The sequence below is a fragment of the Argiope bruennichi genome, chromosome 3 (genome assembly GCF_947563725.1).
Source record: "Argiope bruennichi chromosome 3, qqArgBrue1.1, whole genome shotgun sequence".
NCBI classification, from domain to species: domain Eukaryota; kingdom Metazoa; phylum Arthropoda; class Arachnida; order Araneae; family Araneidae; genus Argiope; species Argiope bruennichi.
This window is the reverse complement of record NC_079153.1, coordinates 129,762,546-129,788,747: the sequence shown is the minus strand read 5'-3', so window position 1 is coordinate 129,788,747 and position 26,202 is coordinate 129,762,546. Positions and strand designations below refer to the sequence as shown.

At 24.5% G+C, this 26,202-nt stretch overlaps 1 protein-coding gene across 2 annotated transcripts in view; it reads right to left on the bottom strand.

Moving 5' to 3' along the window:
- Nucleotides 1-4,780: 4,780 nt before the first annotated feature.
- Nucleotides 4,781-26,202, bottom strand: part of LOC129962648 (ubiquitin carboxyl-terminal hydrolase 47-like) — a 60,795-nt gene continuing 39,373 nt past the window's right edge. For both annotated transcript variants that reach the window (XM_056076530.1, XM_056076531.1), the window contains exons 23-36: nucleotides 25,134-25,260; nucleotides 23,305-23,394; nucleotides 20,973-21,515; nucleotides 18,382-18,473; nucleotides 17,922-18,005; nucleotides 16,701-16,790; nucleotides 14,539-14,654; nucleotides 13,649-13,767; nucleotides 11,891-12,021; nucleotides 10,856-10,903; nucleotides 9,576-9,706; nucleotides 9,353-9,424; nucleotides 8,076-8,265; nucleotides 4,781-7,823 (exon numbers count right to left, since the gene is read on the bottom strand). In XM_056076530.1, coding sequence (XP_055932505.1) covers nucleotides 8,100-8,265; nucleotides 9,353-9,424; nucleotides 9,576-9,706; nucleotides 10,856-10,903; nucleotides 11,891-12,021; nucleotides 13,649-13,767; nucleotides 14,539-14,654; nucleotides 16,701-16,790; nucleotides 17,922-18,005; nucleotides 18,382-18,473; nucleotides 20,973-21,515; nucleotides 23,305-23,394; nucleotides 25,134-25,260 — 1,809 coding nt within the window. In that variant the 3' untranslated portion in view covers nucleotides 4,781-7,823; nucleotides 8,076-8,099. The remainder of the gene's footprint in view (nucleotides 7,824-8,075; nucleotides 8,266-9,352; nucleotides 9,425-9,575; nucleotides 9,707-10,855; nucleotides 10,904-11,890; nucleotides 12,022-13,648; nucleotides 13,768-14,538; nucleotides 14,655-16,700; nucleotides 16,791-17,921; nucleotides 18,006-18,381; nucleotides 18,474-20,972; nucleotides 21,516-23,304; nucleotides 23,395-25,133; nucleotides 25,261-26,202) is intronic.

Below are 26,202 nucleotides of genomic sequence, written 5' to 3'. Positions count from 1 at the left end.
ATAATTTACATAACTGTTTATTAACCTTTATAATCTATTTTATTGTATGCAATATCGTCTGAGGATCTTTATTGAAGCTCTCAAGTATTTTGATATCTATTAACTGTAACTTTTTCGCTCCTATGGGATAACAGGCTTTGTCGCTATATCCCTCACTGTTTATATTCAAGTCCTTAATATGCAATAAAATCTTCTAAAAACAAACTTAAAAACGAATAAAATTTCACCACTCCAATGTTTGTCCATTTTCTTCAGATACAAACTTACACCTCAAGAATCTTTATATCAACAACTGGGTAACCTGAACAGAATAAGCACTACCTAGTTTTCAAATTGGGAAGTTCTATTGCATATACGTATTTTTAACCATTCTATTTGTTTATTTTTTTAGTCAAGCCTTTAGGATATATTGTTAATAGGTTATAATTGCTGTACCGATGGCAATGACAAAATTCTTGCATTAAAGAATCCTCGATTAAAATTCTGTATTCTTACTTCCTGGCTGTCAACGTTTTATCAAAATATTTAAAATCGATATCTTCGGGCAAAAAGATTTTGTGTGTAAATTCTAAGATTCAGTTAAAAATTAAAAGCAAAAGAGTAGTTTCTACATCTTCCGAAACACTGTCATTCTACGGTATAAAAAGAAGAAAAGTTTTAGATCATCCTCTGAAAAACATACGTCTACGAATGCTAAAGATAGTTTTCTAGGATTCAATTTTTCTTCTCACAAGTTGTTCCGTTCTGAAATCGCGATGCGTCAGATTTTCTCAGTATGAACTGAAAATTAAACGGAAGACAAGAAGTCAATGATATTTTACGGCTTTTGACAGACTTCCAAACACCTGTCATCTAAAACAAAATATACGCGGGGAAAAAAACGACTTTTGCTTCTCCACCGATACGATGATTCATTTCTTTCATGTGTACGTGACGCCATTTTTCCGCCAACCGCAGTGCATTTCCGAACTCTTATATACAAGCCGCCTATTATAATTGCTGTCCTGAACTTAGCAAGCCCAACTACTATTTTCAACTTTTCTGCTCCTAAGAAACTGATATTGTCTTTCTTTTTATTCAATGAGTGTATCTTGTCAATTTGAATATTTATTAAAGAGTTTATGAAAAAAAAATGTTTTCTTGAATTATGTGTTCATAATTTCACAAACATGAATCAGTGTATTGAACAACGTTCACTTAGCGTCGCCTCCAATCTTTTAACCCTTTGTACTCGGATGGTGACTCTCACTCAGCTTTCAAAACGGTGAATCACTTTGACGTTTTATTTATATATTTAATTTTTATTGATAAAAATACATGCAGTGTAACAGCATTTGTCGCTATATCCTTCACTGTTTATATTCAAGTACCTGCAGAGTAGTAAGAAGATGCAAATTAATTAAACGTGATAATTCAACAAAACAATTATATATATATATATATATTTCGGAGCAATAAACAAGTCTCTGCATTAGGTGAATAATTAAGCATCGAATTATTTTTCAAAGTATAAAGGGTTAAACTTAGTTTCTTAAACTACCATTTTCAAAAGAATTGAGTAGATCTTTAGTAATGTGAAAACTTTCACAATATTTCCACCTTATAAATGCTTTGATATTTACAAAGAAAAAAAATTAAATCACTTCTGTAAAAATTTCAGGGGCATTTCAAGTTAAACTTCTTTTATTCAATATGTATTATTAAATCGCTTATTTTATCCAAAATTGGTTAAAAGAATTAACGTATTATTGGCAGTTCAGTTAACTCCAGTAGTAAATAATTTAAGAATCCTGTTTAATATCCTGAAAATATAGAAAGAATATTTCACTTATCTTCCTATAATCTGCCATGCATTGGCACATTTAGGCAATACACATTATGAGGTCACTCTAAATGGATCGATTTAATTAATTTCACACTTTAACAATGACAGAAGTTTGAAACAAAATAAAAAAAAAAAAAATTTAAAAAGCTGAACTTCATAAAATAATATGTTAAACATAAATACGGAGAAGTAAAGTAAATAGCATTAATTGAACAATAAAATGAAAATTTATACAAAAAGTGCTTAAAATATGATATGTAGAATAAACAGTAGATGATAGATAAGATTTGTAGAATTATTACATAAGAAAAAATTTAAAAAATGATAAAAATCCATTTCAAAAATGCTGAAATGTTTCACGTCAATTTCAACTTATCATGATTATTTGAATCATGATAAATTCACTTTATGATTCATTTTTTTTTATTTCAGTAAATTTCTGAAAATGTGCATTTATTTCTTTATTATGATTCACAATTATTTGTACACGGTTATATTTAAACAGGCGATGCTTATAAATATTATAATAACAAATTGAATGCAATGAAATAGAGCAGAACGCATCCAATTAAACTTGGCAAAGTGCTAAGATAATATTAGCCCCAAAATTTTATAATCGACAGTATTTGCATTTTTTTTTTTTTTTTTTTCAAATTTATTCATTTGTCAATTAGGCCAGTAATGTTCTTTCATTTGTCTATATACTAAGCCCAGTGGACATAGGCAGGTGTCTAGCAGTATTAAATAATTCTGCATTGCTCATTTTCCTAATTGTCTATCTTATTGTTAGAATAGAACTATTTTGGCAATGAAACCATATTATAGACAGCTATGTTTGGTACTAGACGCCTTTGCGACCAGCCGGTTCGCCAATCTTAATGTTCGTTAAAATTTTAATAATTAAATACTTTATGCAATTCCTACTTTAATAGCTTCTTCATCAAAATATTTTAAAACTTTAAATTTTGTTAGTCATATAATTCACTCATAATATTATAAAGGTCTTCAGTCATAACGTAATATGTATCTCTCTAATTTTCTGCTAGCTCCCGTAGACTGTAAATTAAAGTGGAAAGGATTAATTTGCAATTAATATAACAATATTTTTTACTGAAACAAAGTATTTTTTTTTTTTTGTAATATGATTACTGATAACAGAGTCATTGCGCGTTTAAACTTTATGGGCACTAAAGAATATCTTTCTTAATTTATGTAATATTTCATGAATTTGTCAACAAAGTTTTCTAAGATTCATCATGACCAAATCGATTAATTAACAATGTTTAATTTTAAATGCATCGAACACTAAGAAAATAAAACGAATCGTTTAAAATAATCGGTTGAAAACAGGTTAAAAAAAACTACTTAAAAAACGATGTACTTAAAACTATAAGCTAAAACTATATATAAAAAATATATAACTAACATAAATACAATTTAATTACAAAAGCATGCAATAACCTAAAAATAATTTAAATCAAGTCCGCATCCGTTGATTAGTTGTCAACAATCAGTGCACAATGCGTATGCGTGAATTTTTCATTTTTCTACGCCAGTTAGGGCAATGCTATGCAGATTAGAAATTTTTAATTTCCTTTATTCTGTTTTATTTTAATTCAAAAGTACTTCAGAATGAATCTGAAAGATCTATTAATTAACAATGTTTAATTTTAATGCATCAAACATTAAGAAAATAAACAGAATCGTTTGAAATAATCGGGCGAAAAATCTTAAGCCTGGCCTCATTAGCGTGGAGGAAAATGCACATTGCAAAAAAACCTTACACTATTTCTATAATAGAGTAGTCCTTTCATAATGCTAATTATCAATATCCTAGATTTTACATAATTGTTTGTTAACTTAATTAAGAGTCTAAGTAATGTGAAAGAGTGCTTATATAATTAATAATTTGTTAAAATATGGTTTACACAAATATAAAGAAAATATAGTGAGATATTCATTTGCAATCTTTGATGGCAAACAGATATGGTTTCATAACAGGAAACAAATTCTCATCCGTTGAAATGTGCAATATTATTTTGTCTTTATATGTATAAAGATAATTTTAGAAGTTGAAATAAAAATGCTCTGTGATAAAAAATAAACACACTGAATTTACACATCAAGGATTACCAAACAATATTAAATGAAATTTATATTTAAAGTTTTTGATTAAAAATAGTAATAAAAAATTATATATCATTAAATCTAATACAACTTTCTGAATGCAATATCTAGGAAAACTTTAAGGGCACCCAAACATTTTAAGCTATCAGTACAATTCTGTGGTTAGCTATCTATGATATATCAGTCACTTGATAGTAAGCAATCTATATGCAATATACAAGACACGACTTTACTTCAACTGAATCAATTCATGCTCATGATATATGTTAAATACGGAATACCAATGAATTTTAAAATCCAGTTTTTTTTCAATAGCAAAAAACAGAGTAAAACAAAAGAAAATTCAGATAGCATGTGCAGTTATATTTTTCAAAAGATTGAGACATAACTTGAACTGGTTTTATTCGAATTATTTCTGAACAAAAATTTTTACTGCAAAAAAAATACAAATAGAAAAAAACCTTTAGTAATTTATAAAAGCATTTAAAAAATATTTTCAAATTAACCGGAAAAATCCAAGCATTTAGTTACATTCAATTTCAGAACTCTAAAATGTATTACAAAAGAAAAATATATATGATTAATACTTTGAGCAGTAAGTTTGCTTATTAATATATATATATATATATATATCTTTCTTGCGGCAAACTTATTTGATAGTATAATGTAATTAAAAAAATATATAATAAATATATAAAACTTTACAATTATTTAAGAATTACATATGTTTTATACTTTTGAAAATATGTGATAAAATAACTATGCTTATCATCCTGAAAAAAACTATGCAACAAAAGAAAAAAAAAAGGCAAAATAATGCATTCAATATTTAAAAATTTATTTTATTTTTTTATGATTTCTTACATACATTCATACTGAGTTCCATGTTTTAAGAAAAGACATAAGGGCAAAATGTCCTTTTTAATAATGCATTTGAAGAACATTGCAAGAAAACAATAACAGGCATTGGTATCAGAAAACATACTTCATTCAAATCTAATCAAAAAAGTAACTTTGTAAAATTATAGCAACTACACAATTTTCATTATTGACAGGAAAATATTTTTAAGACCATATGTACACACAAAAAATTCTACAATAAAGCTGTATAGTTCAATGTGCAAAATGTCTGACAAAGAAAACAAGATTTTTACCTTTAATTTTATTTGTTAGAATCAAAAAGATGTAGCAGATATTAAAGACAGTCTGAAATCTAAAAGTGATAAGAAAGTTTACTATTCATACATTTTTAAGTATAGTCAGAATGATTAAATCAAAATTGTTTATCTTTGATATTTAATTTTTCTTTTTGCTGCCAAAATTTAAAAACAATTATTTTAAGTTTTTTACTTATATTTTCTATGCATTTTCCATAGAGAAAAATACAGCTTCTACTTGCTTCAACTTTTTGATTGTATACTCATATAAATTAACCAAAAAAAAATAATCAATGGCTGAACATATTCATATATTGATTTCTTGTCCATTAATGTGCAGTTTCCAAATAAAATTTTTTTAAAAAAAATTAAGAAATAGATAATTTTGGAAAATTTTGCTTAAGTAAAACAAAAAAGAAATTACATATTTACCCATATATGAAAATAGGATTAAGAAATTTTTAAAAAATACTAAAATCATTTTAAAACTAAAGAAAAGTACTAGGTGCCAATAGTAAAAAATAAATTTCTACTTCAAACGTAGCAACACATTAAAAAATAGTTGGCTTTTTAGAACATTTTAATAAAAAAAAATATTTACTATGAGAAAAAGAAATCAAAGGATAAGGAAACAATACATTTTTTTTATTACAAATAAAAATTTTAAATATAAAAATGCAAATATTTCCTGCATATATATATAAAAATTTTAATTTATTAAAAAGAATTTTTAGTTAGGTAACCTACTTTCCGAAAACTTTCGATTCAGTCACAGGTCATATTTAAAAAAAAAGCAATAAAAAAGTATCAAACATGAAAGCTTTTTAGCTTTAGACAAAAATACTTAGGAACAAAACTACTAGGCAAATAATAATAAAAAAAGAATATAATTTATAAAAAAAAAAAAAAAAAAAAACTTTTGTTAAAACTGTTTAAAAGATAATCATCTATGTCTACAGAAATATAATCTTTTGAACCAATATAAAATTTTGTTACTTAAACAAAGTTCTAAAAAAATCAAGAGTAAATCAATAAATTATTTGATAAAGAGAACCAAATAAAATGTTTATCATACGTATTTCAAAATCGAAATTACATCCATGCATCAGATATAACACTATATTCTTATTCAACAGTCACAATTTATAATTGCCTTTCCCCATACACACACTACATAATATATAGTCAAGATAATATAAAAATTCAAATTTCAAAACAATGGCTGTTTATTAAGCAAAAATTATTTCATTGCATTTTCAAAGATAAACAATTTATCATGTGTTTGAAAGTACAGAAAAATATTTAAAACATTTAATTACATTATAAATTTAATGATGACTTTACAGAATTCAGATTTCTTGCACACTTATCCTTTTCTTAAAGTTCAATTAAGATTTTAAAAATTATAATACAATATAAAATATTTGGTTTTCCTTCTTGTTTCTAATATTTTATTATTTTCCGTAATAGATTATGAATTGTTACTAAACTACAAATAATATAGAACTAAGCTTTTAAATGTGAGCAAACTATGTCAAAAGCATATAGATATTTTTAAAAAAAAAGCATGAATATGTATTAAAGATAATGCAAATATTCGCAAATTTTGGAATCACAAGCATAAAGCATCAGATAATAATGCAATTTAAATTTAACCTTCAACACAATGTAAAGTGAAAGCACTAAGTTGAACATTCTAAGGTAATATTCAGCAATTTTGTAAGTATAAAATTTTGAAAGCCGAAATTTTCTTTTCACATACCTTATAGATTATTTATAAGTTTCAAAAGCCATTTATAGAGAGCCATTCATGAGAGTCTTAATCAGATTCTGCCATGTGTTTATTTTAATATGCTTGTTTCAATTAAAAATGAATTTATAGAATGTATATGCACATTTAAAAATATATTTTATCAAAGTTTCAACTCAAATTACATTTTTTTTTTATCAATCTCACTTTATTAATGAAAAATTTATAAGTATATGAAAAATATAAAGTATTTAGAATACCTGATAATCAGTTCTGAGCCTTTTATGTATAATGAAATATCTATAACATCCGAATTAAATACAAAAAAAATCTTGCTTTTTCATTTCATATGTTTTATTATTACACAAAAAGAATTTTTAAAAACTATCAATTGTTTTTAAAAGTGTACAAAAACACATTTCTAATAACAGAAAAATGAGTACCTTCCTCCACCTTACATAATTTTATTTTCTACACAGTTTACTTTTATGCAAGTCGGAATTAATATTTCAAAAATTCGTTCCTTCTTATGTAAAATGGAGAAATTACAAATTTTTTTTTTTATATAATTAAATAATTTTAAGTTTATAATCATATAGAAAGTATGCAAGAAAGATGCATTAAAAAGAGACAATGTTGTATTCAATTAGTTGAAACAATAAATAAAGTCATATATTGTTTTTACATACACAAAAAGATAGTAAATAAGATATTAAATAAAAAGAAAGTGTTAATGAAAAAAAAATGTGCCGGTGGAAATACACAATGACCAATAAATTAATTTTTTTTTTCTTTGTCGAACTGGTTTAACTTTAGTAAAAGATAAAACTCCAAATTCATACAATGTTTTGCAGAACAAATACACATATAAAATAAATATATTGCAAAAGACAAGACACAGTCCCTTTTGTGGACTTAATATCTTCTATACAGGACTTGTGATCTGGCAATAAAATTCAAGTGACTGAAAAAAAATAATAAAAAATATTACATTAAATAAATAAATGGTCATTTTTCCAACTCAAATTTAAAATGAGATTGACATTAATACACAAAAAAACAAGTGCAGAAACAAAACAACTAACTGTAGCAATGGATCAAACTGTAAAATTTATTGATCAGTAAATTTTCCATTTTATATGTTTCTCTTTGGACTTAAACATGTTTCATTAAGCATTACAATTAAACAGAGAGAAGGTAATCTTTAAACACTTACTACTTGGTGGATGATGGAGAAATTTCAATCCAAATCAGGTACAATAGGTTGAGCACTTTGAGTTGAAGAGTTGCGATAGTGAGAATTTTGACTTGTTTGCGTCGTGCTACTAGGACTATCAAGAGTGTAGATTTTCAAAGCTTTCTCTTTTCGTGGAGAGTAAGTGGTTTTAGGATTATTTTTGTTTGTCCTGAAAATTTTACAATATTTTTGTTTTTTTAGTATAATACTTATATTTGCAAAGTAAATAAAAATTCTCATATCCTTTTAGTGAATTTATAGAAATAATCACAATATTATACAGAATGTGAAATAACTAACAAAATTTTAAAGCAAGTACCTTTTTTTTTAATCAAGTATATCTTATACTCCACATAAGCAATAATCATTAAAAAAAGTTATTAAATATATCTTTACATCAAATCAAAAAATCTTTAAAATAACTGTTATATTTTAATTATATTCAGTTTTAAAGCATAGAGTATGGTATTACTCATAATTTTCAGCATAAAAAAAGCTTAAGTAGCCAGCTATTATAAAAGGCATCTAATCTGCTTGCTGAATACCAAAAAAAATGAAAGCCAACAATCTTTCTACACATAAAAATCCTATTTGTTAAAATTGTTCATATTCTTTTATTAAAAATGGGTAAAGCAAAAACTGATGTTGATTAGTATTTATCAGCATTTTTTTAAGTGTTATTTACTCTATTAAATGTATAATTGCTAACCCAATAACCTACAGAATTGCTAGGTTTGAATTGATTAGAATTTACACATACACAAAGGCTGTTATTTGTCCGTACTGCATCAAAGGGAAATTTTAAAATGGGAGTGTTAAAAACTAGTGTTATTATAAGAAGTGGCAAAAAAATTATTGTTAAAATCCAAAATCTGAAATATTGCATTATGAAAGGATAAAGCTAAACAAGGTAAAAAAATTATATTATAATAAATAAATAAATTTTGATACAATGTTGAAAATTTTTATCAGTATTGGAAGATCAATGGAAAGTGGTGTATTTATGCAAATATATTAATATAAAAATAATGTATTAAAGTAAAAAAAAATGCCAAAAGAATTTTAAAAAATTAAGCAATTTTATACAAATATTTATGAAGGGAACATTATCATGTTCTTTAATTTTAAAAATGTGATAAATATAATATAAAGAATATAAAGAAAATATAAAGAAAAAGGATTTATTTTCCAATTCCAGAATGTATTTTGAGAAGAAAAAAAGTTAATAAAAAATTGTTATAAATGAAAATATTTACTTAGCATTTTCTTTGTTTGATATTTCACGCTTTTCTTCTTCTGTTAATTTTTTCAACTCTTCCCTTTTATCTCTAGAAAATTAAACCAGTAAATTTCATGAACAGATAACTTCACATAAAATAAAATTGATCACAGTAATCAGTAGTACATCAAAATTATTTGCATACAGCTAAATAATTCAACAAACAATATAACTGAAACAGCAACAACACTATAAATTACCTGTAAAATATAACATGCCCATCATCACTAATGCATAGAGGCCAGGAACTTACTGATGGTTGTTCAGATAACCATTCTAACTCAGTATGTACTGATAAGAGAGAGATTTCACAGGGAAAGGTACCCTGACCCTTCAAAGGGAGGGAAAAAAAAAGGCATATAAATATCATTAAAAATACTTAAAATAAACAACAACAACAAAACATATTGAGTATAGAGCCAAATGAACTCCATTCCTATAGGTGAACTCTTTCTTAAAAATAGATTGGTTTCATAAACTTGTGATGATGACTATCCATAATCAAAATGGAATTTCATATTAATTAAGCATTTTTCTGTTTAAACCATAGGAAAGTCAGCAAAAATTATGAACATAATTATAAGACAACACTTTTCAAATGGAGTAACCTCACACTATTACCAGCAAATTCAATTATAGCATCATTTTGAAACATAAAATTTACTTGAAATGGATTATGAAACAGACGTATTTAAATCAATAATGAATCATCATGACTTTCACAACATCTGCATATAAAATTTTGGAATGCAAACAAATATAAATAGCAAAATGAAATGTCTTGTAGTGTATACTCTACTTTATATTTTAAAGCTGTTTGAAATGAAAATAGATTGTATGAATACACAGAAGTACCAATCAAAAGGTCAATTTTCTGTCATTTTTCTATTTAAACTATAAACAAACAACTATATTTTAATTAATGATTTCAATAAATTTCTTTACAATTAAGAAGATTAAGGTAAAGATAATTGTGAAATAAAAAAGTAAATTGCGAAGAAATTTCACTTATTTATAGAAAAAATTATTAAATTATCAGTAAAATGTCCTTAAAACATTAAAAAAAATTATATTATTTTCAAATTCTTTTCATTAACTCAAAAATATATTGAAGCAAAATAAACAAATGCATGTTTCTATAACATAATTTAAAAAACAAAGAATCATTCATATAATTCTATCACTGTTCAATTGCAAAATTCTATATTATAAATATTCAAGTAGATTTGAAATTTAAAACATATATATATATATATATATATATATATATATATATATATATATATATATATATATATATATATATATATATATATATATATATATATTAGTTACATTAAAATAAAACAGATTTGTAATTTTAAAAAATATTTTTGTTTTTGTCAATAATTTTTATGGGAATATCATCTGTCTGTTAAAACTACTACAACAGAAAATATTAAAATTAATTACTGAAATGAATTAAATAAAAATGAAATACCTTGGCAATTTCAATGAATTCTGCAGGAATACCACTGATTTTCTCCAGCTTTCATGAGAATTTAAAAGAAAAAAAACTGTTAATGAAATACTAGAAAAATTATATTAAAAGAAAAAAGAATAAAAACAAGCATTTCATAAGTTTTATAACATAAAGAAAAAAAATTATAAGAAAAGAATATTCTTTTACCAATATATACTTCTGATAAAAATAAAGTTCTATACAACAGAACTATCAGATTTACAAAACAATTTCATGATCAAAATATTATAAGAGGATTAGAACATTTTGAAGGTTTCTTTCATATATTTATAGGTATAAGAAAAATATATTTACACAGAATCAAAAATTTCACATAAAACTCTTTTTTGTACAATATTAAATTGCAGTAAATTTTGTTTTAAGACTTCTGTGAGAGTTTTGTTCGTTTTTATCCTTACTCAACAGAGTTCTTTTTGACAACCAAAAGAATAGTAATTTCATTTTAATATCAGTATATCTTTTTAATATTTTTTTAATAATTAATAGATCTTGAAATATCTTTCTACATTTTTTTTTCCATATTATTTCTTCAAACATTGATTAAAATATTTTTAAAGGAATTTTCAAAAATAATTAATATAATATGATTTAAATAAGAAAACTTTACTTTTCTTCTTGCTAGAATAGCATGGCATGATTTCAATTAGTATTACATTGCAATAAATGACTGAACTTTTGTGTTCCAGTTATGTTGTGTTATTGCTAGCTTTATTAGACAACTGTAATAGCCTTAGCCAATAAATATAAGAGTTTATATTTTGAATGTTATTATTTTTTTATAAAATACTTTCATGCTGTAAGTTCAATCATGTATTTTAATTTGTTTATTTACTAATGTTCCATTAAAATCTACAGGAACGTTCATAGAAGGCCAAACATGAAATTCAACATTAAATACTTATTAACCAGAAAAAGAATTTTATAAAATAAATAATTCAAGATATTTAAATTGATGTCATCAAAGTATATTCTAAAGAATAAAAGAATACATACCTCATGCAGTAAAGTTTCAAAATTTGTATCATCTAAAACAATCTCTTTGAGGGGGTCTAATTTATAAGCAGCTGGATGCCATAAGCGAGTGAATACAGTCAGCTGTTTTTCTGAGGTCACAGGTTCAGCATCTATTGAGAATATTTTGAAAGTAAACTAATATCTTACAAAAAGTTAATTTCATTTAAAACTATATCTGTTCTAAACTGACAGGAGTAGTCTCCCTGACACTTTTTCCCAAATTCCCTAAAGATGATATTCCCCCCTTTCTGAATAAAAACTGTGAATTTAGGACAAAGTCATGAACACCATGAGTACTATGGTTTTTATTTTCAGAATCTTGCATAGAGTAGAGTAAGGTATGGCTCCCCCCCCTAAAGGTATGGAACACTTTTGGGTTATTTTACCTAGAGTCAGACGAAAAAAATTATAAAAACATGCTTTTTTGTACTAATGGAATTTTTTTTAAAAAAGTAAAGATTTGTCAAAATCTTGAGTTTGAATTTTTTGATGATTACAATGCTTAATCAACATAGTTCATGTATAAGAAACAGAAAGAAAACCTCATAATATGAAATATGAGATTAACATGAAATATCATGAGATGCATTAACAATAAATTCACTTCATATAAAGGTTATAAAATTGAAAAAAATTCATGGCCAGCAACGTTAAAAGAAAATTCATAATCAAATGATTAATATCAATAAAAATGATATATAATTTAAAATGCTTTTAACTTTTTAAGCATATATAATAGAAAGAATTTATAAGCAGAATTAAAATGTGTGATGCATATAACAGTTTCTATTCTTGCAAAATTTAGCTTAAAACCCATGGATTCATATGTAATTAGTTTTCGTTAGCAAGCTGAACAGAATCTACAACTAAATTTCTAAGTAGGTTTAAAAATCACACAAGAAAGAAATAAAGGAATTCCCATCATCCAATTAAATATATGGGATATTTAATGAAATGTACTATAGAGTGCAATTTACTTCGCTTTTTAAAAAACAATACATTAATGCAGAAAAATAAGTAATTTCTAAGTTAAATTTATTACATTTTAAGAAAAACTACATGCATTGAGCCTTCTAACGTTTTCAACAAATACAGTTCTTTTAATTTGGACACAATGTATATATGTAAAATGTATCAGAAACAAATGTTTGCAAAATTTCAGAAATTTAAAACAAAACTTAGGAAAAACTTATACTTGTAATTTCAGTTAATCAATAATGATAAAATTTCTAAATAAAATTATAAATCCTTAATATAACGAACATTTACATAAATGTTCTTCAATATATATATATATATATATATATATATATATATATATATATATATATATATATATATATAATGAAGCTAAAAATCCAACCAATCTAAACTTCTATCATTGTTCAATAAAAGCAGTTAATACTTTACACTTGATACATATAACCAGGTTATTAAAATTTTGAATTATATTTGTTTAAATATAAATAAATAAAAAAACAATTTTCATCCATTCTAATGAACCACTTAACAAATAAACTTGTAATATTACATATAAATATGTAATATATTATTATGATATTACATCATCAATAAATGTATTAGAAAACCAGCAATTATTTTTATTCATTCCTCATTCATTTTCATTTAAAAACTTAACTTTAGCATAATTAATAAAATGCAATAATAAGACCCTTAAAAATTCAATTATTGAAAAATAGATTAAACAATAATTGATAAATAATATGTTTACAATACCTGGAAGCACTTCTAAGTATATATCCCAGTTAGAATTTACAGGAATGTCCTTTTCAAAACGCTGATGATCAAAGTAGACATTTCCAGGATTTTTCCAACTCTTTTTTCTTAGACGGCATCTAGAGGATTTTTATTTTATAAAAATCTTCAGTGTGTCTTTGTATTAAGTAAATTAATATTTTATATATAATAATAAAAATATAATGCAATGACAGAGTGCATCAAGTCACAAGGAAAAAACAAACTCATCTCAAAAAATTTCTAGGTATATCTTCTCCCACAATCATTTTTTAGAATTCATGCTAAGCAGTTTCAAAACTGCTAACGTAATTTTTCATTAATAAGAAGAATTTTAAATCTAGGTAAGATATCAATCCATAAATTTTAAACTTTTGAATTTTTTAGGCATTACTAAAATAATCAGATATTTGTCTATAAATTTCAGACAATGAATTCAAGATGTTTGTTTTGAGATTCAAATAAATCCAAGCATTTTCATTAGATATTTTTTATTTTCATTTAAATAAAGCAGTATAAAATATATAAAAGTGAAAAAACAAGATCCTCTTAAAAATGAATTATTATTATTTTTTTTTTATTAAACAAGATGAATTTTGAACATTTATCAATAAAAAAATAACCACATGTTTATATTTATTTTGCTTTGTTCGCCATTTTCATAAGATAAACATTCCAAGAAAATTCTACATAATTTGAGCAAAATGACCAAGCAATTATACATACCCCCCCCCCCATTTTTCTGACTATATGACATTTTTATCATAGATATCTTGTAAATCTATGGCAATTTTAAAAAAATTTCAAGCTAAAATAGATTTTCAAAATGTTGGTATATATTAATCAAATAAAATTAAATTGTAAAAAAATACCTGTTTAGAGGAATATCAAGATCACAGGTCTCCTTAATTTGTGGAAGAATTTCTTTCTTTAATTTGAGGACTGTCATACCTTTTACTACTACCCATTCAATAAGAAATTTGAAAGGCTGAAATAAGAAAATATACAACTCAGAAGAACTATATTTTTACTACAAAAGAAGCATTAAAAAGAAAATAGCACTATATAGGACTACATGATAATGGACAACAACTTAATAAATGCAAAATTCAAACTGAAAATACATGAATATAAAAACCTATAAGAAAATTAAATCACTAAAGGCAATATTTATTGTTATATCAACTCTCCACTTAAAAAGAAGTTAATCAAAATAAAATATCAAATGTAAATGCAAAAAAAAAGAAGAAAAAAAAAGTCACAGTCTTTTTTTCAAAAGGCTACATTTGATTTTCTTTTAATTATTACTTTTGCTTTAAATCATATCTATTTACTGACAAATTTATTAAGAGATATTTCTTTTTTAAAAAAAGAACTTATTAGTAGGTTTAACAAGGTTTACATGAAGTCTTTATAACTTTTTCTACCTACAAGCATCATAAAAATAAAATTACAGAAGGTAACTAAAATTATTCTATATTCATTTATTATTTAATATTATAATACATAATTTTTTCACACATCACATATAATTTATGTAAATTGCTACAGAAATTGTGTTTTATAAAAAAGTTTGTAAAATATGAAGTAATCATAAAAACTGTATTAATAGAAATCTGTTTCTAGAACAGTTTTTTTTTAAATGCAAGTATTAAATGAATACATTTAAAATAAACTATTATATATATATATATATATATATTGATAAGCAAATTTGTTTCTAATATAATATAATTCTAATCTTAAAGCTTTCTTTTGGGGAAAAATTTTGCTCAAAAAAATAATTTTCTAGCATTACAAATAAAGAATTTCATCATATGAAAAAGCACGATTTTAAAATTACTTTTAATGCATTCTAATTAATTTAAAATTGTACTGGATTTTTTTAAAGATAAATATTTAACTATCCATTCACACAATTTGTGGTAAAATGGCAAGAACAAATTTATATTAAAAAATTCCAAATGGCAGCAGAGTAATTATTAAATGGCCTCTCAAAGAATTAATGAGAGAAGTAAAATACTTTGGGACAAGTGTTTTATGAATGTTTCAATCAGAACAGAGATAAATGTGAAGTGTAAGTTTTATTTGCCTCAGATAGCAATGAAAAAGGCATCAAGTTCAATAAACCTTCTTATTTAAAAAAAATGACAGAAATAAATAGTAAAAGGAACAAAATTTTCATTTTAATTTATTACAAAAATAAATAATAAAGAAACAACTTGTAAATACATAATTAATAAATAACAAAGTTTTCATAATTGTAAAATGTTTCTTTGATTTGGAATAATAAATGTACACATATTGCAGAGGATACATTACTCTTTACTTCAGGTAAAAATAAATTTAAGCATGCTTGGTTTCATTGACAGCCACGCAATAAAGACTTAAAACAATATGTAAATCCAAAAATAAGTAAAATAATGATTTACAACAATATTACTAATAACCTTACTATTTGCAAAAACATAATTTATAAGTATATTAACTATTTACCACATTAAAATCATTACTTTTGCTCAAAATCTTTGCTCTAATTTCCTCAGTCTTAAGTGAAAAATATGTTTAGGCAGAATCTAATCAGAAAATACCCATGCACTTCTACAAAATACTACATTATTTTAATTTTTAAACACACAGCAACGATAGGTAATTTAAAGATTGTTTATAATTAAGAGATTGACTGCATTATTCAAAACAATAAAAAATTTCTGTTAGTAATACATCGATAACTATCTATATTGCATTGATAGAATAATTAAAAATCTTAAAAAAAAAATTACAAAATATTTTTAACTGAAATTATAACTAAGCATTGATAACACGTGCTAAAATTTTGTTTTGTTATTTTACTGTTATAAAGAAACAGATGGGAGGGAATTTATAATGACAATATATTATAATCCTTTTTAAAAAAAATTTCACACAGATATTAAGTAGATCAATATCACACTAATATATAATAAAAATTAACAATTTCGACACATAAAAAAAAGAACTGATATCATGTCATTCAAAAACAACAGAAAATTACCTCAATCGCTTCCGGATCATTTAAACACAACTGATAAATCCTCACTTTGTATTCACCTTTACGTAGTTGCCTTCCTAATCTGATAGTTATCTATGAAATAGAAAGAAGAAAATTAAATATACAAAGATAATTTTAAAAAGCCTTGTAATTTTAGCTAAGATAATATTGAAATCATTAAAGAATTGATCTTTTATGATTCCGTAAGATCTCTGCCTGATCTTAAAAACAACACACCATAATATGGGCAAAGTTTTCCAATTTATACACAATAATCAACCATTATGATTTCGGATGATACCAGACAATAGTGGTCATTATAATGAAAATGTTTTTTGCTTATAAGATGGATAAATAATGTAATTCATTAAATATATTTTGTAAAACATATATAGCTTACTTACTTATAGCTTAACATATAAACTTTCCTACTGGTAATTTTTGGGGGGAAGGGGGACAAATTTTTGATAAAAAATATGCATCATTTTTTAATGACATTCACCAAATTTCATTATTTTCCCATGAAAGGAAAAGGTGTAGGCTAGAAAGAATAAAATAAACTGGCAAACCAAAATAATTTATGACAAAACTCAGTAACTAAAAGAAAATATTTAATACTAAAATAATTTTTGAAGAGTGAATGCCTTTCTAAAAATTTCACATAAGTAGTTCATTTGAGCAAAATTCTCCACAAGTAGTATTTATTATACTATGTATTAAAATCCACCATCAGATAAAACTTCCAATCACACCAGATTTGGCCTATGTTGTATGGAGATTTCTAATACTGCTAGAAACTTGTCAAAAATGCACAGTTTAATTTAAAATAAATATTTTTTCCCCCCTCTTCTCTTTCTTAGCATGTCCTGTTTCAATATCTTATCTTTAAAAAAAAATCACCAAAAATATTAACTTACTGCAAATACCTCACCATAATGATGTAATGCTTATATATAAATTTGTTTGAACCAAAGTAAGATATTCTAAAGAAAATGGATATAATTTTTTCTAAGTTTATATATATTGCAAGAAACATTCTCTATAATAATATATATATATATGGAAGCAGCTGAAATAAAATTTAATATTTTATATAAATAATAATTACAATATGTAATTAATTATAATAAAATTTATAATTATAATTACTTTCAGTACTTAAATTGCATCATGATATATTAATTAAAAATGTAAATTGAAAGAGGAAACAATATGAAGGCTTACTCTAGTGTCATCACTGAAGTTGCTAAGGGAATCATGTATCCTAGTACATTCAAATTCTTGGTTATTTGAATAAACTCTATAAACCTATTAAACAAAGAGAAAATATGAAATTCTTACAAGATTGTTTCTTTTCATTATTATTGATTCTTACAATATAAGAAGGAAAGTGAAAGAAATTATAATATAAGTATAAGGAATGTAATGAAAGCTACATCATACTATATTTAAGAACATTACGGAATACCATTACAAATATAAAAATAATTTTAAAAAAGAAAGAAATGACTAATAAACAAAAAATTTTAATTAGAGATTGAAATCAAGTATCAGAATTTTTGATGATTTGTAGGAATTTTCATTTTAATTCAAGCATTCATTTTACCTGTTTCCTTACAACAATAAAAAGAAAGGAAATGCTATTTTAACACAAACATGGGGAAGAAAAATAAAACCAACTTACCTTAAAAAGATCCGATTTTACACCTATATGGGGTTCCAATTCTTTTTTAAATGCTCCTAAAGTAATCCGCTTATCCACATAAACTCTGAGCACTGAAAAAATAAATAAAGTAAATTTAGAAGACAATTAATGCAAACTTTTATAAATTTTATTAATACATTAATCACACTTTTGAAAAAGGATTGTAAGCCATGAAGAATATAATTGAACTGTGTGCTTCCATGAATTAGATTTCTTTTGAGCAACTGCTTTTCCAATATTAAAATATGTTCATTTTTTTTATCAAAAAAAATAATAATAATTCTAAAGCAATAAAAAATGATTTCATTTTTTCAAAATAGAGAGCAGAGCAATACACTAAGAAGAATAAATCTTCTTAGTAAATAACTTAGAAACAGGATTGTACTAAGAAAACAAAATAAATTGTTTGTCATAGAATGTGTAAGCTGAAATCCACAATATTAATTTTTTTTAAAATTCATCTTATCTATACTTTTTTATCTAATATTTATAAATACATTATAATAGAGATTTAAAATATATATATATTATGCAGCAACAGCAGGCAAAAATTATGTTAATAAAATTTTAAAAAACAACAAAATCTGTTAACACTGTAAATAATTTCAAAAGACTGTTTTAATAAAAATCAATCTAAGAAACAATTATGAGAATAATAATCAGAAATATAAGATAAATATGCTAATTTTAAGAGGAATAACGGAATTCAGATGGTATAATATTTTTAAATGTTTATGATGAACCCACTACTTTTACAAATTTTATCTAATGTACTATACTGCACTTTTAAAGATATCTTATACCTTATGTATAAATTGCTCATAATCCCTCATAACAACAATCATGCTGAATAATGAAGAAATATTATTAATCAAAATTGTTTTTAAAATAATGTAATAACAAAACCTATTAAAATTTTTATAAAACATATGCTTAGTTCAAAATAATTTTATTTAATTTTATGCATTTTTTATAATAACTCATAAAGGATATATCAATTATGCTCAATTATAAAAATCAATAGGAGTTTTTATAATTTCTAAAGCATCATAATTTAATTTTTACTCAGTTTGTGTTTTGAATTAGTAGTGGGAGGCTATTAGTTGCAACACAGAGATAAGTCATTGAATTTATGTTTAACAAAATATCTAATAGAGCTTCAATTAACCCTTTGATGCGCGATGGTATCACAGTAAAACTACCACTTTTTAAAAATCATTTCTAAACGCATGGTGGTTTCTGATCAAAACCAAAGGCTCTAAAATAATATTCTAATTATAATAATTGCCTGTAGATGTCAGCACACTAGTCAATATCCCTCTTATGTACAAAAAAAAAAAAAAAAAAAAAGTGTCATTTTTAATGTTTTTTCGCAATACTTTCAATTTAATTTTCTTTCATCAAGCAAAAAATAAACAAATTCAAAATGCCTTTATAAATTTGTTGTATGAAAGATGTCTACAACATACACATCTTTTTTTCAAATCAAATCGCGAAAGAAAAGTTCTTCATACTTGGTTTCAGAGACATACTACTGCGCACCTACGGCATGAGATTCTCTACCACTTCAAATGCATTACCGTAAACCGATCTGTTTTTCCTTCCCCTGACTCTCTAAGTCAAGTGGCTGATAATTTATGGAAGTTTTGCCATGAGTTTTGTGTGTGAAAAATTTAATTACATTTGAGTAAGGTTTATACAAATATGATAATTGAAATTTTCATTTTTCAGTTGCATTCTTTTTGTATTAGCAAGCTACCATATTATGGGGATATTAAATATATTTTCTATTACAGTAGAATTTTCCTAATTTTTAAATGGTTAATTTAAATATTATGCTTCTTCATAACTTGAATATAGTGTTGATTGTATTTAAAATCTAAATGCCACATAAAAAAACTTGCAATTGTTAGCTATATTTCAGGATTACTTGCTATTAAAATTGTTTATTTTTCATTTATAATTTTTTTTATGTTGTAAGATTGTATAAGTAGTTTCACTGATAATATTGTATGTTATAGTATTTCCATAAATAAATAATGAATAATTATGTTACAAAATGAATTAAAAAGTATTTATTAATCATAAGAAGAATATGTCATAGGTGCACAGTGGTACTCCAGTGAAACCACCCCATCCCCCCTAGTGCTGCAGTCCACTATAAACTATTTAAAAATATTTTCTCTTCCCTTAGACCCTAAACATGTAAATTACATAATTTTTAAAAATTCAAAAAATTTAAGTTTGTGCACTTCAAAGGGTTAGAGCTTCAAATAGAAAAAAATTTACCCTCGTAAAATCTAAAGATAAAACTGCAATTTTAATGAAAATTTTCAAAAAAAAATTATACATCAATATAGCAGCAAAAGTAGAACACAAACATTCATTATAATATTTAATATATCTTACTAAAATTTTGAAATAATTTTTAATCCTAGCATATTTTTTATAATCTCAAATTATTATTTTTTAAGTGAAAAAATAGATAATCTGTCAGAATGTAAAGTAACAGTAAACAAAGATATAAATTAAACATGTAATTAAAAAAAAGGCCTCAGCAAAAGACTTACTCTTTTCTCCAGTCTCATAATCAGTATAAGGCCATGCTCTAAAATAATTTTTCACTTTTAAAGTCTGATTTGCACTTAAATTTTTGCTGTGATCAGTTTGATTGCAGTAGGGGAAGTCTTCGGTATTCTCTTCAGGTGAAGATAAATTTCGACATTTGTTTTGACACAGAAGTCCACATCCATTATTGGAGTTCATTAATAGACTGTCACACTCGGGTTTTGTAACATCTGAAATAGACGGTTCGCCATCTTGCTCCATTTCAGTCCCCATAATGTCAGGAGAATTGTTACGAGGAGACAGCTCATCTCCAACAAGTGTCCGCTCGCTATCAGTGAGACTACTATCTTCTGATTGATCACTATGAATAGCCTGACTAACTGCTTGAGAAATGCTTTCACTGTTGCTTGGACCTTCACCACTATCTTGTGCATTTTCACTGGTCATCAGCCGATCAAACCAACAACTGTTTGAAGTAGAATTGGCTTTGGAAGAATATTTATCACAGCTGGCTTTCTCGGGAGTTGCATCTGCTTCAGCAGTATCTGGAATAAAATAAAGTGTAAGATGAATGAAAAGTCAAATGTCACTATATATCTCACTAAAAATTAAGATGTAACAAAATTACAGTATAAACTTAAAACTCTCTTTAAAAATAGATATGCAAAAAATTTAACATATTCATCTAAAACAATATTAAGCACTTAATCAGAAAAATTCCAACACAAATCAATAAATAAATATTCTAACAATTTGAGCAAGAGTGAACATATAACATAGCTTTGATTACCAGTCAATTCAAAACCATCTTTATCTCATTATTTTTACAATTGGAATTTATGCAAAAATTCATGTACTAATAAGTTATAAATCTTAGAAACAAGGGAATTCTAAAACAGAAAAACAAAAATCAATTCTGCAAAGAAAAACAAAACTAATATTTTATTGTTTCTATTCATGTGAATATATTTCAAACTGATTCATATGTTGTAAAATAGGAGTTCTTCAGAATTTGTTCAAACAAATGTTTTGTAAATTGGGAATAAAAAAGAAAACTTAGAAAGTGCATATAAGTTGGATGTAGAAATAATAATAACAAAAAAAAAAAAAACGATTTTTTCAACTTTAGACAATTTTTAAATAAAAAACTATACGTTTTTGTTATTTTTACATTTATAATATTTTCTGTTCTAAACAATTCAAATTTTAATATAAAAAGAGAAAAAAAAGAAAGGGCTGTCTATAACATTAACCATTTGAACACAACTCATTTTTTCATAAATTCTTACAATACATAACTATAAAATTTCTACAAATTTCTGAAAATTTGGACTTTAAAGAAAGATTCTCTAATAAGAGAAGTGGAGGAGCAGAATCTTCAGCTTTTAGATGCAAATCTAACAAAGATTTCATACAATCAAACATTTAAAATCATACCATTTTTAAAAAGAAAGCATTTGATTTATTAATCAGTTTTTTTTATGGAATATATATATATATATGAAAAATTTCAATTTAGCTATAATGAAAATTAGAAAAAAATTGTTTTATCTCCTGTCCCCAAATTTTTCAAAAAATATTTCAATAATAAAAATAAAAATTATAGTCTTACCATAATTCAATGGGTTAAAAACCAAAAATTCAATAACTCCTTGTTATGCATTAATACAACCATCATTTTATGTGAATTTTTTGTAAAATTCTCAGCTATTTTTACAGCAGCAGAGAGAGATTTTTCTTTACAGTTTAATGAGTCAAATAAGAATATATGAAAATTACAAAAATTCACTCCGGGTTTTCTTTTACAATATCAAGTATCTTAAACCTCACTATCTTGGTAGGAAGCATAATCCTTACCAAATTTATGACAATGATTATATTTGTATGACATTTATGATTCATGCATTGTAAAACTTCATAATTTAAAGCTTTTTTTTTTTCATATTTATAGCATCTATAAATTTAAAAAAAACTTTTCAAATTTTGTAGTTTTTTTTTTTTTTTTTTTTTTTTAATGTTTCATCTGAGTTATCAATAGAAATATTGTATTGTGATTATATAGTGAGAAATTACAAGCCTAAAAATACACTATATAAATAAAACCATTTATTATCATAAAGTACAGACAGAACACTTATAATGTTTTACAATGAGAAGTATGAGAAGAATGAGTGTATAGTTTGCAATTATTTATAGATTTTATTTAGCAAAACAGATAATGCAATTGTTATGTTTATCATAGCAATTTTAAAAGTTTATGGAAATTATTTCGCAATAACTGAAAAGTTTTATACTCTATAGAATAGATTTCTGACAAAGAATTAAAAAACCCACCTCCTCCCCCTTCTGCATCTTCATCACTGCTGAGGTCAAATCTGCCTTCATCAGAAACGTCATCATACAATCTTAGGCGATCTAAATTAGCTGAAAAATTGAGCAAACACAGAAAATTAAAAAAATGATTTGAATAAAGTAATTAATAAATAATAAAGACATTTATATACAACACCAGGGTAAAAAATTGACTATCTAGTTACTTTCAATGAAAATAAAATTCAATTTGTATTCATGCAAGCTTTGAAAACTTTCAGCTTCAAATCAAATAATAAAAGTAACTAATGAAATTTTAAACTCATTAAAAAATGTATTCAAATCACCTGACATTCTTAAACAAAGAAAGCACAAAAGATAATTAATTCCATTTCCATTAAGAACTTCATAATAAATCAGCACTGTGAAATCAATAACTTTGTAACATAAAATTAAGGTAGTACATATTTTGACTTCTATCAAACTAAGAGAAAAATAATGTACAAAATTATACTTATTATCGAGGCAATCACAAAATTTATCTACAAGTTTTCAGTATTTTTTTTTTTTTTTCCTACAAAGCAAGTAAATACTCATTATTTAGAACTAAACTAATTTATAATTGCTCCAAATTCTTTGTTCTCAAAAATAAAAAAAAGAAAGAAAAGGGGAAAAAAAAAGAAATAAAAATCTAAAACAGTACACATTTTACAATTTAAAATTATTAATTATAAAATGACAATGTAACAAATTAACTATAAAATGACAATGTAAACAAACAATTAAATGTTTAGCTTCTTTATATCAGGTGAAGACAATTTGACAAATTAAAAATAAAAGCTGATACATGTAATAATCTTTAAGAAAAATTTGGGTAAAATTCATTAAAAAAATTCATTTTAGTTATCCTTAAAATTCATTAAGAAATCTTACTAACAAACAAAATGTGACCATCTAAGGAAATCCATTATATATATATATATATATATACACACATAACACATTACTATTTATTTATTAAAGACTAGATAAATAAATCAGACAACAAACATTTAAATGAGGAAATTTATTTAAATTGAACAAACAAGTCAACAACAATTTATAAAATGAACCAACTTTGCAACTTAATGATTAATAATGGCATTAAACAAAAATGCTTTATACATCAATGTATTTTGACTTTTTCTTAATAAATAATATGACTCTTGAAACTATCTATATCAACCCTATGTGAAGTTAAATATATGAATTTTGAAGTTGAAAAAACATTGATAATTCATCGGGCTCTTTGATATTAGTAAGCAACTATAATCAATATATCCATCCTGATATGAAACTTTGTAAACAACTATAATTAATAATTTTTTTTGTCATTACTAATTCATACTTTTATTTTACTTTTTTTTTCTCATCAATCACTAAGAATACAAAGAAAATTTACATTCATAAATGGAGTTAATCATGTTTTGTAGAAATAATGGAACATAAATGAAAAACATTTCAGAAGTCATAATAAGAAATGTAATTATCTTATTTCAAGTCAGTTAAGATTAATTCAAGGATTGTGCTTGATCCTTTATAGTTTGGAACACAATGGTACATGTCTAATAAAGCTAAAACTGTTTAATGTTTGGGCTACCTTCATTCAAATAATGTATTTATTATGATACATTAGAAAATGAGAAAATACAAGAATATGAAACACATTTAAGGAAATAACATGTCTTAAGTATTAGAATCTTGTATACATCCACGTATTAAAGGCAAAATTAATCACTAAAAAGAAAAGAATATAATATTTTAAAATAGCAGAAAAGTGGGTAGAAAAAAAAAAAAAAAAAAGACAGACAGACCTTTGTCAATTTTTGGGAGTGATATATAAATGCAAATTGTATTGCCATAAGTCTTCAGGACTTCAATCAGTTTAGATTCTTCAAATTTCCTTTCAGCATCTGCAGCATCTTTATATTCAATGAAAATCTACAAAGAAAAAAAAATTATATATGAAAAAAATTCACAAAGTTGAACATAATAAACATTAGTAATTGGCGGGAGGGGGAGGGGATAGTCACCTGGTAGAAATAAATTTGTATCAGAAATTTATTTAACTCTTAAATACAGAATTAATTTTTTTTTCTAAATAGAAAAATATATTGGTAGGGATTTTTAATTTTTTTTTATTATATACATACAAGTGATTAAAACATATGAGAATCTATAAGCAATAGTGTAAATAAACGATCACTTACTATTTACAATAAAACATTTTAATTTAATTTTTAAAATTATTCTTTTCCTGAATAAATGAAATATAATTTCATTTATTCATTACTGCTGCTTATTATTAATAAAGAATAATAAGCAGCAGTTCATATAGTTTTAAGAGAGACACCTTTATTTTTTATTTTTTTTATTTTCGTTAATCAAACTCATCTTTTATTAAAGGCGAGTAATCAGTTCAACTATTTTCTGGCACATAGAGCAGCACTATTCATTTAGTACTTCTTTTGCTCTCATTTCAAAAACTCCTACAAAGCTCGATTTCACAAATGTTTTTAGTTCAAGGCAACCTGCCAACCAACACAATGAAAACAAAATGAACTGCATGACCCATATGGAAAGGAAAATCTCCAGCAGCTACTACAGATTACAAACAGCAAAAAAAACAATGATTCATGTTAACAGATAAAATCAACATAAGGTAATTAACTGAAATTTATGTGACATTTACAAAATTACAGTTGTTCTACATTTAACTACTGGCAACAATCCAAAATGTACTGAATGAGAAAAAAGAATGAGAGTCAAGATTTAAATCTAACATCATTTAATGCTTTACTAAATAATTTATTTTTAAATCAGATCTGTTTCCAAGTTCAGAATATCTGAAGAGCTTCACATATATTATTAATAGTAATAATT